The sequence below is a fragment of the Talaromyces proteolyticus genome, assembly GCF_021365285.1.
Source record: "Talaromyces proteolyticus strain PMI_201 chromosome Unknown BGW36scaffold_23, whole genome shotgun sequence".
NCBI lineage: Eukaryota > Fungi > Ascomycota > Eurotiomycetes > Eurotiales > Trichocomaceae > Talaromyces > Talaromyces proteolyticus.
In genome coordinates this window covers 4,014-16,053 of record NW_025764299.1, presented here as the reverse complement: position 1 = coordinate 16,053, position 12,040 = coordinate 4,014, and the positions used below count along the sequence as shown (strand labels likewise).

Below are 12,040 nucleotides of genomic sequence, written 5' to 3'. Positions count from 1 at the left end.
TTAATAATACTAATATATTTAGGATTAATCCTAATTCTTTATAATTATTATTGATTATATAATCATTTCCAAAACAGCTTTTCATAAATTAAATTTATATTTTTAAATTAGGACTTTATTTTAGATATTTTTATAAATATTATAATAAATTCTTAATATTTAGATTATTATCTAAGAATTATCTGAATAATGATAATATCTTTTCTATTTTTTATTTATATTTTTTAGATTATATTATATAGTCAACAGTCAATCTATCTATTAAAGAAAATATATATATATATTTTTATACTCATTCTATGATATTCATTATTATCTATTTATTTTTCAATATATTTTAATAATTAGATAGAAAATTATAATTTAAATAATTAATTCTAATTTTTATATTATTTATCTATCTAATTCACTAAAATTTAGAGAGATTTTAATATATTTTTAAGGATAAAATCTAACTATAATTAAAAATTCTTTAATATAATTTAATTATCTAAATAAAAACTGGATCAGATTCAGACTAATTTAATTATAATTAGTAATTCTTCTTTAACATAATTCAGTTTTAATTTAAAGAGTTAGAACTATTTAATTTTCAATTCTAATTTCAATATTAAAGACTAAATCAAACCAACCCACTTTTAGGTTTGGTTCAGAAACTCAGAACTAGAACCGAACCAAATGACAGCCTAAAAAGTAAGACTGTTTAAAATAGATTTTAATAGATTAAAATATTTTAAAAATCTTTTTTAATTGGCTTTAACTAAGTAAAAAGGAATTTATTAATAATTAAAAAGAAATTAAAGTTTTTAATTTAATATATTTTATTATTAAATAAATCTATGACTTTAAGATTTAGATAGAAGATATAAAATATAATATTTATAATCATTTAAAAACCTTCTTAACTAAAACTAATAAAATTTAATATGCTATGATTTAACTTATAGAAAATTATTAAACTTAATAATATAAAAATAGTTTTTAATTAATAAAAAAATATTATTTTTTTTTAATTTAAGATTTAGCTAGAAGATTAAATTAAATTTTTATAAAATTAAGAAATTAATACTATAATTAAATTTAATAAATTAATATAAATAAGTAGTTAAAATTTTTAATTTTTTTATTCTAAATTCTTACTTTTATATAAGAAAATCAGAAAGAAAATATCTTTTAAAATATAGATTAATAATATTTTAAAATATTATCTATTTCTAATTAAACTATTATCTAGAATTAGAAAGAAATTAATTAAAACAACTTAACTTTCTAATAAGCTTCTAGATTTAATATTAATAGCTTAATATCTATATTAAATTAATAAATAGAAATATATAAAGGAATAAAAATATAATTTTAATATTTAAAATTAAAGAAAAGGTTTTAATTATTTAGTATTAAATTAAAGCTAAATTAGCTTTAAATGAAATCTAAAATTAGAAATGAAAATATTCTTTAAATGATTTTATAGATATAGAGCCTAGAAAGGCCTTATAATAAAAAGATATATTTAATAAAGTATCTAGAAAGTAGGATATATAATATAAATATAGTAGATTAAATCATTATTTTCTAGAATACTACATAATTAAGAATAAGAATGATAAGCCTCTACTAAAAGATAAACTTAATATTATCAAAGTCCCAAAGGAATTTAATTCTAAAGAAATCTCTTTAGATCAAATCTAATAAGAAAGTATAGTAGTTATTAGTATATAAAAAAGCATAATCTAAAAAGATTTATCATATTAATCAATCTAAAGATGTATTTATTTATTTATTTATTTATTCAAGTTTTACGACCTTACCCAGCTATAAGTTATGAAGGTCACGTGTCATTAGGGCTTCTAGGGGTTTATTAGGGGCCTAAGCCCTTAATCTCTCGCGCTGCCGCCCCCAATTGGTTTCAAACGTTATAGCTAATCTGACTTTTTCGTCGCCCCAATCCGCTTATCTGCGCAGGGCGATTTGGGGGCCTTCTCGGGGCTGGCAGGGCCTTGGACCCCCTCCTGGAAGCCGTATATACGGGCGTTGCCTGCCAATGGCAGGCCGCCCAGCCCTGTCACCCTTATAGAAGATTTATCAAGTAATAAGACTATCTTTAGTATATCTCTATATAAGATATATTATGATAACAATCAATAGTAACAATTCTAACTCTAATTTAACTCGATTTAAAAGTTAAGTAAAGTGCTATAATTTAGTTTAATATAAAAATATAAATTTAAAAAGATATAGAAAACTTTACATTAATAAGAATTAGCTTTTAAAATATTATTAGATATTAAAACTTAATAAAATTCAATATTTTTAATAGCATTGCGAGTATATTATTTAAAATCAGACTTAACCTATTAATAGGCTGTCATTTGGTTCGGTTCAAACCGAACCAAAACCGATCTGAAACCCAAATGGTCCGGTTCTAATCTTATATACAGCGAACCGAAGTAGTTTAATTCATCAAGTCTAGAATCATATGGTTTTTTAAAACCCATTTAGGTCTAATTCAATTTGAATTTTTAGTTCAGTTTTATCTAAATATCTAAATTTCTATTAATAATATTAATATATTTAGAATTAACCTTAATTCTTTATAATTATTATTGATTATATAATCATTTCTAAAGTAGCTTTTTATAAATTAAATTTTTATTTTTTAAATTAGAACTTTGTTTTAAATATTTTTATAAATATTATAATAAATTCTCAATATTTAAATTATAATTTAAGAATTATTTAGATAATAATAATACCTTTTCTACTTTTTATTTATATTTTTTAGATTATATTATATAGCTAATAATTAATCTATTTATTAAAAAAAATATATATATATATTTCTATATCTATTTTATAATATTTATTATTATTTATTTATTTTTTAATATATTTTAATAATTAAATAGAAAATTATAATTTAAATAATTAATTTTAATTTTTATATTATTTATCTATTTAATTTACTAAAATTTAAAGAGATTTTAATATATTTTTAAACATAAAATCTAACTATAATTAAAAATTCTTTGATATAGTTTAATTATTTAAATAAAAACTAGATTAGACTTAGACTAATCTAACTATAATTAATAATTCTTCTTTAATATGGTTTAATTTTAGTTTAAAGAGCTAGAATTATTTAATTTTTAGTTTTAATTCCAATATTAGAGATTAAACTGAATTGATCTACTTTTAGATTTGGTTCAGAAACTCAGGACCAGAACCGAACCAAATGACAGCCTAGCTTAATAGAAACAAATTAAATTTAAATATTCTATAATAGTTTAAATAGCTAAAGATCTTCTTATTATAGAATTAACTAGTATTTCTATTAAATAAATATTCAGTATTAATTATAAGATATATTATTATATAAAAAATAAACTAGTTATATATATGGTATCTAAAATTATATTTCTAAAATATAATAAAAAAGCTGCTTTTTATATTATTGAGTATAATGATTTTTCATAAATTAAGCTATAGTATATTAAATTTCATTAGTTTTAATTAGGAAGGTTTTTAAGTAATTATAAATATTATTTTTTATATTTTTTATCTAGATCTTAAAGTTATAGATTTGCTTAATAGTAAAATATATTGAATTAGGAATTTTAATTTTCTTTTAGTTATTAGTAGATTTTTTTTTGCTTAGTTAGAGCTAATTAAGAAATATTTTTAAGATATTTTAATTTATTAAGATCTGTTTTGAGCGGTCTTGCTTTTTAACTGGTTATTAGTTATATTTAGAGATAATTCTAGATTATTAAGTCTTAGAAACTTTCTGAGTTAAAAGATTAAAAGATTTAATAATTATATTATTTTTAAATATCTTATTAAAGTCAATTTAGTTTTAAGTAGAAAGTAATATTTAATATAATATAATCTAATAGAATTGTGTCTAGAGGTGTCTAGATAGACTTAATATAAATAAATTAAAGCTTTATTAATTAATATTAATATTATAGAGAAATACTATTAGAAAGGAAATTATTGATTTAGATTATATAATTAAAGAAAGCTTTAAGCTAAAGATTATTTAAAATTAAATAATCTTTATATTAAAAGTTATATTAAAGATCATATAAAAGATATTATTTAGTTTTCTTTTTTTAGATAGAAAACTAAGTCTATATATCTAAATCTTTATCTTAGATTATTAATATCTAATTTAATTAGATAAAAGTATATATAATAAGGTGAGAGATACTGGTATCATATCTGGGGTCTTATGATATCAATTGTGATATATCATAATTGATCCCAGGGTATTCCTGAGCCCCTTAGTCCTGCCGGATTAGGCTTGAACATGCTCTCTGAATCTATCCCTGTTACAATATTAAAGATTATATAAAAGATATTACTTGGTTTCCTTTCTTTAAGTAGAAAATCAAATCTATATATCTAAGTCTCTATCTTAGATCATTGATATCTAATCTAACTAGATAAAGATATATATAGTGAGGTGAGGGATACTGATATTATGCCTAGGGTCTTATGGTATCAATTGTGATATATCATAATTGCCCCCGGGGTATCTCTGAGCCCCCCGGTCCTGCCGGATTAGGCTTGAACATGCTCCCTGGGTCTATCCCTGTTACAATAATAATCTTGTTCTAAATAAATCTTGACAGCTTCAGCCTCTTATTATTAGATCTATATAAGAAAGACTTCATCTTAGAAATTCTATTTTTCATTTTTATATTGTTCATACTAAGTGTAGAACAAATCATATACACATTCTAGATCAGTAGAGTAATATTAAATAAACTCTTCTTAACAAACTAACACTTTTCTATTAATAATTAACTATTTAAATTACTTAAATAAACTAATTAAATAGTGTTCTTTATTGCTAGTCTCTTCTAAACCTATACTTAACTCTTTATTATTAGAGTATTCTTCACTATTAGACTTACTAGTAGCTTCATAGTCATTAGATTATACCATTATAGTGGTTTATTTATAGATTTATAGATTTATAGGATTAACTTACTAAGTTTTTATACTATAAAGAGTAGATAAGTTATATAAGTAATTAATAAAAGAAAATAAAAAAATAATACTTAACATTATATTATAATTGGTATAAATAAGAATTTATGATATTATTAAATGAGAATTCTAAGTATAAAGAAAGAATTATGTACAGTTGCGCGTGTTACGGATAGATAACTGGTGTAGGGCATGTGCCACGTGGCACATGTCCCACTAGCCCCAGCCCTAGCCACCTTAACCGCCTGAGGCAAACAAGGTGCCAACCCGGCCGTTACAGCGTATAGAAAGTCTTTTAAGTTTAATTAACAAGATAATTATAAATAATCTTATATTTCTAGAGAAAAAGTTTATGGTTTATAAGGCCTATATAAGAAAAAGAAGTGAAAATATGGATTACCTAAAAGTAGATAACTTATGAGTAAGGAGTTATTAGAGATGAAGCTTAGATGCTTATATGAAGCTATCTTAAGGTATCTCAAAGTGTTACTACTGCTCTGGCTAAGTCCTGAGCTGCCAGCTTCGCAAGCACTTGTACGCTGCTAATTCCGGCGTAGTGAGTGTAATATTCTTGGGCATAGAAGGCCTCAAAGCCCTAATCGTATTGGTCATTAATTTTTTGTGTATAATTCACTATGTAGGTTAGAAATCAGTGTTTGAAATCAATACTGAGCGCATTTTTGGGTGGAAGTGGGAGGGTCGGTTGGGTGGGCGGTCCGGCTGTGGATTATGTTACTCCGGAAATGGATTCTGACAAATCGATATCCGGACAGCATCGAAAGAGACCGCATTGCGCTTGTAGGCAGGTGGGTTTGGCGGTGCCCTCCTCTTTAGTCCCCTCTCTTCATCTTCCATAAATTTAATTCTCTTTCCTTTCTCCGCAAGCCTCTTCGCCCATCACTACAGTCAGGTAACATTCAATCCTGGTCACAATGATCACCTCATCTCTAGAAGGGCAGGAAACTTCATCTCATCATTCCAAAATTCCATCGAGGAATGGTGATGGTGAGTAGCCCTTAAAGACATCCTGCAAAAGCTGGAGGCCTTTTGAACGCGTTGACTAACTCGTACAGATTCTGCACGGACCACGAAAGATGAATATGCCTACATTGCCGATGACTACCACTTGATTCGGCGGATCATCTTCATCATGACGGTGTGTTCATCTATGTTCACCAATCAGTTGGGTCTATGCAACACCCTCACAACGCTCGAAATAATTGGAGAATCCTTTGGTGTCACCAAGCCTGGTAAACTCTCATGGACAATCTCTGGCTATGGCTTGACTCTAGGCACCTTCATCTTGATCGGAGGACGTTTGGGTGATGAGTTTGGCAACAAGGCAATCTTCATCATCGGTATGGGCTGGCTTGCTTTGACCAGCATGATGGCAGGAGTCTCTGTCTACTCCAGCTACCCCGTCTACATCCTTGCTCGTGTCCTGCAGGGCCTTGGTCCCGCCTTAACTGTGCCTAATGCACTCGCCATCATGGGCAAATGCTTCTCCCAGGGCCCTCGAAACATGGGGTTCGCATGGTTTGCTGCATCAGCCCCAGTCGGTGCGATGGCAGGTCTCCTCTTTGGGCCCCTCTTCGCCATGGCTTGGTGGCCATGGATCTACTGGAGTCAGGCTTTGGGGGTTGCCTTTCTTTTCGTCCTCGCTATCGTTGCAATTCCAAACATGCCTGTCGAGGGTGAGCAAAAACAGCGACGAACTATTCGCGAAACTTTGGACCGCCTTGATCTCCTGGGAGGTGCAAGCGGTGTGACAGCTCTGGTTCTGTTCAACTTCGCCTGGAATCAGAGTCTGGTCACTACGTGGGACGAACCTTACGTCTATGTATGCCTGATCCTCAGTTTAGTGTTCCTGGCGGCGTTCTTTTACATCGAACTTCGCCTAGCTCGCTATCCAATCCTACCTGTCGCAGTCTTCACTTCCGACATCGCCTTCGTCTTCGGTTGTACAGCAGCGGGCTGGTCTACATTTGGCATCTGGGTAAGTACTAATCTTTGTCCCGAAATTATGTCATACTAACGATGTGTCTAGCTTTTCTACGTCGTCCGAATATGCCTCGATATCGGTGGCCAAACTCCCATTCAACTGGCTGCATGGCTTTCTCCTATCCTCGTCACCGGCATATCAACAGCATTGGTCGTTGGCAAAATAATCAACAAGGTTCCAGCATCGTCCATTATGTTGTTCGCAATGCTTTGCTACTTCCTCACTTCCCTTCTCATGGCCTTGCGACCCATACACACGACGTACTGGACCTACTTCTTTTTCGCCACCATCATCGCCACCTTTGCAATGGATTCATCGTTGCCTGCTGCCACGATCATCTTCTCGAACGCAGTGCCTCGACAGTACCAGGGCATGGGATCCAGTGTGATCATGACTATTGTTGTCTACAGTATATCGCTAGGTCTTGGTTTCGCTGGTACAATTGAACTTCAGATCAACAATGGCGGACACACTGAGGCAGACTTGCTTAATGGTTACCGGGGTACTCTCTGGTTTTCTGTCGGGTTGACAGCATTCGGCACTGTTCTCGCCGTTATATTTCTACTCAAAGATCATCGAAGACGAAAGTTGGCCAAGAATCAAAAGGAAGGGGAAAAGGCTGATTCAACGGAGGGTTGAATGGTTGAAGGGTTGATCACTCATCGATCATTCTTTGATACCTAGTGACAATGCCTCTGGCACTACATATTACATGGTAATACACAAGCTCAAGTTGGGAGGTGACCGACCTCTTGTGATGCGCACATATGGTAGATTATCTCGGCAACCATGGGTTTTATGTTGCAGAATGGAACTTGCCAGCTCTTGCGAAGAAGCTACGAAGACAGAGGTGGTGTATTGACTAGATGAGAGTTGAAGACTCCAAAACGATCAAGCATAATTAGAATAGATTTATACAACGAGTATTTAGACTGGTAGTAATTGTGAAAAAATGGTAGTCAGGTTGTGTAGAGACTCCCGACCCCCGCCCCTCCCCGGAATTTTCAGTGCAAGGTATTGATATATTTATTTATTTATTCAAGTTTTACAATCTTACCCAGCTATAAGCTATAAAGATTATATATCATTAAGACTTCTAAAGGTTTATTAGAGGTTTAAGCTTTTAATCTTCTATATTATTATCTCTAATTAGTTTTAAATATTTGTAATAGGGATAGACCCAGGGAGCATGTTCAAGCCTAATCCGGCAGGACCGGGGGGCTCAGGGATACCCCGGGGTCAATTGTGATATATCAAAATTGATACCATAAGACTCCAGGCATGATGCCAGTACCCCTCACCTCGCTATATATAACTTTATCTAGTTAGATTAGATATCAATAACCTGAGATATAGACTCAGACATATAAGCTTAGTTTCCCATCTGAAGGGAGAAAACCAAGCAATATCTTTTATACAATCTTTGACATAACTTTCAATATAAGCCTACTCGGCTTCAAATAGACTTTGGCTCAAAGCCTTCTCTAACTATATAACCTAAACGGATAACTTCCTCCTAGTAGCCTTGCTCTTTAGCATTAATATCAACTGGCGAAGCTTCAACTCACCCACATCTAGTCTATCCAGACACCGTGTTACAATGGTTCTGGATTTAGTGAATTGAACCACTTCGGTTCACTGTATATAGGACTAGAACCGGACCATTCGGGTTTCAGTTCGGGTTTGGTTCGGTCCGAACCGAACCAAATGACAGCCTAAATCAGAGTAATTTTAAAATAATTTAATAAAAAGAAATATATATTAATAATAACATTATTGTTTAAAAATTATTATGTTAAATAAAATGTATTTATTAATAATATATTCAAAAATATAAGAAAATAATTTAAAACCAAGAAATAATACCTAAAATATAACGTAATTTTTGGTATTTTATATAATTTAATGTAATTTTGATATCTACTTAGTTATTTAAAAAATTATTTAATCATATATTTTTTTACTATTATATAAATAATATACTGAATTTTAAGCTATAATTCTCATATAATTTTGTTGAGATATTAAGATTTTAAAAAAGGCCATTTTATATGGATTACACAGGTGTTCCAAATGCCCGTGGAATACGTTCCGTTAACGTAACCTAACAGCCACCCGCCCACAACAGCCACCCGCCCACTTCCGCCCAAAAACACGTTCTATATTGATTTTACAATTTCAATACATTACCATACCACCAATTTATAAATAAGATCTTTCAAAATCAATTAAAATAGAGAAAAAGGTTCAATTAACTATTTCTAATTTAAAAAATAAAAATATTTTAAGTATTTATAAAGCTACAAAGATCTATATTATTCCTTATACAACTTTTTAAAACTGATTAAAAAAAATATAATTCAAAGCTATAAAATATACTAATAATTATAAATTAATTAAATTTAAAAAGAAATCATTTATCAAATAAATATTAGATTTAGATAAATATAAATTATTTTTTTAACATTTTTTTATATAAGATATAGCTAATCTTTTTTTCTTACAATATAATTCTAAATAGATTAGTAAGATATAAATATATCAATTTATTAAAAGATATTTATAACTTTAATAAGACTAGCTTTATTATAGATCTCTATATAACTATAAAGATTATAATAGAAAATAATTAATATAATAGATTATATCTAGGCTGTCATTTGGTTCGGTTCTGGTCCTGAGTTTCTGAACCAAACCCAAAAGTGGGTCGGTTCGGTTTGTGTTACGAAACCAACATATGCAAGGCTAAGGACAGATTAGGATGTCTTAAGCCACTTTAGGACAAGTATCTGTTAAAGCAGCTAATACTATAGCTAACTAGTTATTATAACTGTATATAGTCTGTTTATTACTTATATAAGATTATATATTATATAAATATCTATATTTAAGTATATAATAAGAGTATAAAAGAAATATAAAAAAGATAAAAAAATAATTAAATATATAATCTATATATAAATAGATTATAAAGATAATATAGAAATAATATCTATATAAATATATTTATTTTTATATATCTAGTTTATCTTAGTATAGTTCTTTAATATAAATTATTATAATTATTATTATTAATTATACTATAAAGATTAATAAAATAATTTTATTTAAAATATTATAATACTTTAAAACATTATTTTTATTTTAATTATATTTTATTTTTATTTTTAATCTTTAATAATCTTTATACTTTATTATTAATTATCTTTAAGAAATCTCTATATAATTTAATATATTATATTACTTCTTAATATAGTTAATAATAATTAGAATAGATTTTAATATATAATAAAAGAATTATTATTTTAATTCTAAAAAATAATATAAAATAAATATTATTAAATAGAATTAATTATTATATTAAAAAAATATTACTTTAATAAGACTATTAATTATAATAAATAATAATATAATTCTAATACTCAGTATCATTAAAGAATAGATATTCTGTCAGGGTGCGGCAGGCGGATGGGATCGTGGATTAACGATTGACTGGTCAGACCAGACGGACGGACAGATAGATAGGGTTGGGTTCGGAATTAAGGATAAGATATAGCTCAAAAAGCTACAATAAGATTCTTATAGCTAGATAGCTTTTATTGAAGTTGTACTAAAATGTAACTATAGTTATATTTGATTAGACCAGAGAAATAGATTAGCAGATTAGATAGGTGAGCTAATATTATAATAATATTTTTTCTCTTAAAACTAAGCTTTATTGAGATTAGATCTAGATTTCTAAAGATATTATTAATAGAAGTTAATAATAATTTTCTATGTGTTTTCTAGGTACTTAGTAGACTCTTTAGTTGATTTATTATAGCTATTCTATTTAATAGTATACTTTAGATAAGGATATTCATAGTTTTATTTTTCTTAATAGGAGTCCAAAATATCTTCTATTTTTCATTCAGTTATACTATCAGCTTTGATAGATAAGAACAGTTTCTATTATTATTTAAAGATAGAGTTCTTCTTAATAGAATAAAATAAATTAATATTGAATATTAAATATATTTTTAAATTTATAAATAAATCTAGTTAGTATATATTTAGATTAATAGCTTTAATAATTATAAGAGATTTTATATTTCTTTAATCTAGCTTTTTCTATAGTTAGAAAGTTTAGATATTTCTAATATCTAATTAGATCTTCTAACTTATTTAATATTAATAAATAGATTAGTAATATCTATTTATAGCGGTCTTATAATAGGCTTATATAGACAGTATTTCAATTCAAATAAAGTCAATAATCCTTTCTATATAATAAGCGAACTCTTTAGTATTATAGCTAACAGATTTATTAGAGATTAGAATAGCTTTGAATCTTATAATTAGATAAAATCTATAATTAGTATAAAATAGAGATATCTTTATAGTTTTTAAATAGATTGAGTTAGATATAAATTCAGCTAGGAAAAGCTAGTTGATCCAATTATTTTATAGATAAAATATATATATATATAAATACTGCTCTAAGATTATATTAATATATTCAGTCTAACTATCAGTCTTAAAATGATAGACTATAGATAGTAGAGATATAATTCTTAAATAGTAGATTAAATATTTTTAAAATTTATTAATAAATATAGCTCTTTAATCAGATATAATAGTTTTTAAAATTCTATATAATTTCTAAATATAATAGATATATAAATAAATAGTTTTTTTAGCATTATAAATTCCCTTATAGAAAATAAAATGTCTTATTTTAATTAGATAATCAATCATTATTAATATTATATTAAATCTTAGACTAGTAGATAGATAAATGATGAAATCTATTAATATATCTTGTTAAGCTTATTTAAAGATAGGTAGTAGGTAGAGAATTTTTTGATAGACTTTATAAGATAAGATAATATAATAATAGATATAACAGTTCTTAATCTATTAAGCTATATATTAATACATTCTAAGTCAGTAATACTTTTAGAATAGAAGTTTATAAGTCTTAAAATATTTAGAGTATCTAGAAATAGATTTATTATGATAGAGTTATAATAGTTTAACTTTTAGATTATTATTATTAAATAT

The 12,040-nt window shown here is 27.2% G+C and overlaps 2 protein-coding genes across 2 annotated transcripts; one reads left to right on the top strand and one right to left on the bottom strand.

Moving 5' to 3' along the window:
* Positions 1 to 5,927: 5,927 nt before the first annotated feature.
* Positions 5,928 to 7,636, top strand: BGW36DRAFT_434229 (major facilitator superfamily domain-containing protein; the record flags this gene model as incomplete). The annotated part of the gene is made up of 3 exons (XM_046221388.1): positions 5,928 to 6,000; positions 6,069 to 6,991; positions 7,043 to 7,636. 3 exons carry the CDS (start codon positions 5,928 to 5,930, stop codon positions 7,634 to 7,636), a joined length of 1,590 nt encoding a protein of 529 aa, XP_046065115.1.
* A 4,002-nt stretch (positions 7,637 to 11,638) lies between these two features.
* Positions 11,639 to 11,800, bottom strand: BGW36DRAFT_309879 (uncharacterized protein; the record flags this gene model as incomplete). The annotated part of the gene is made up of 1 exon (XM_046212445.1): positions 11,639 to 11,800. A coding segment is annotated over one exon (162 nt), but the record flags the coding sequence as incomplete, so codon positions are not given.
* Positions 11,801 to 12,040: the final 240 nt, after the last annotated feature.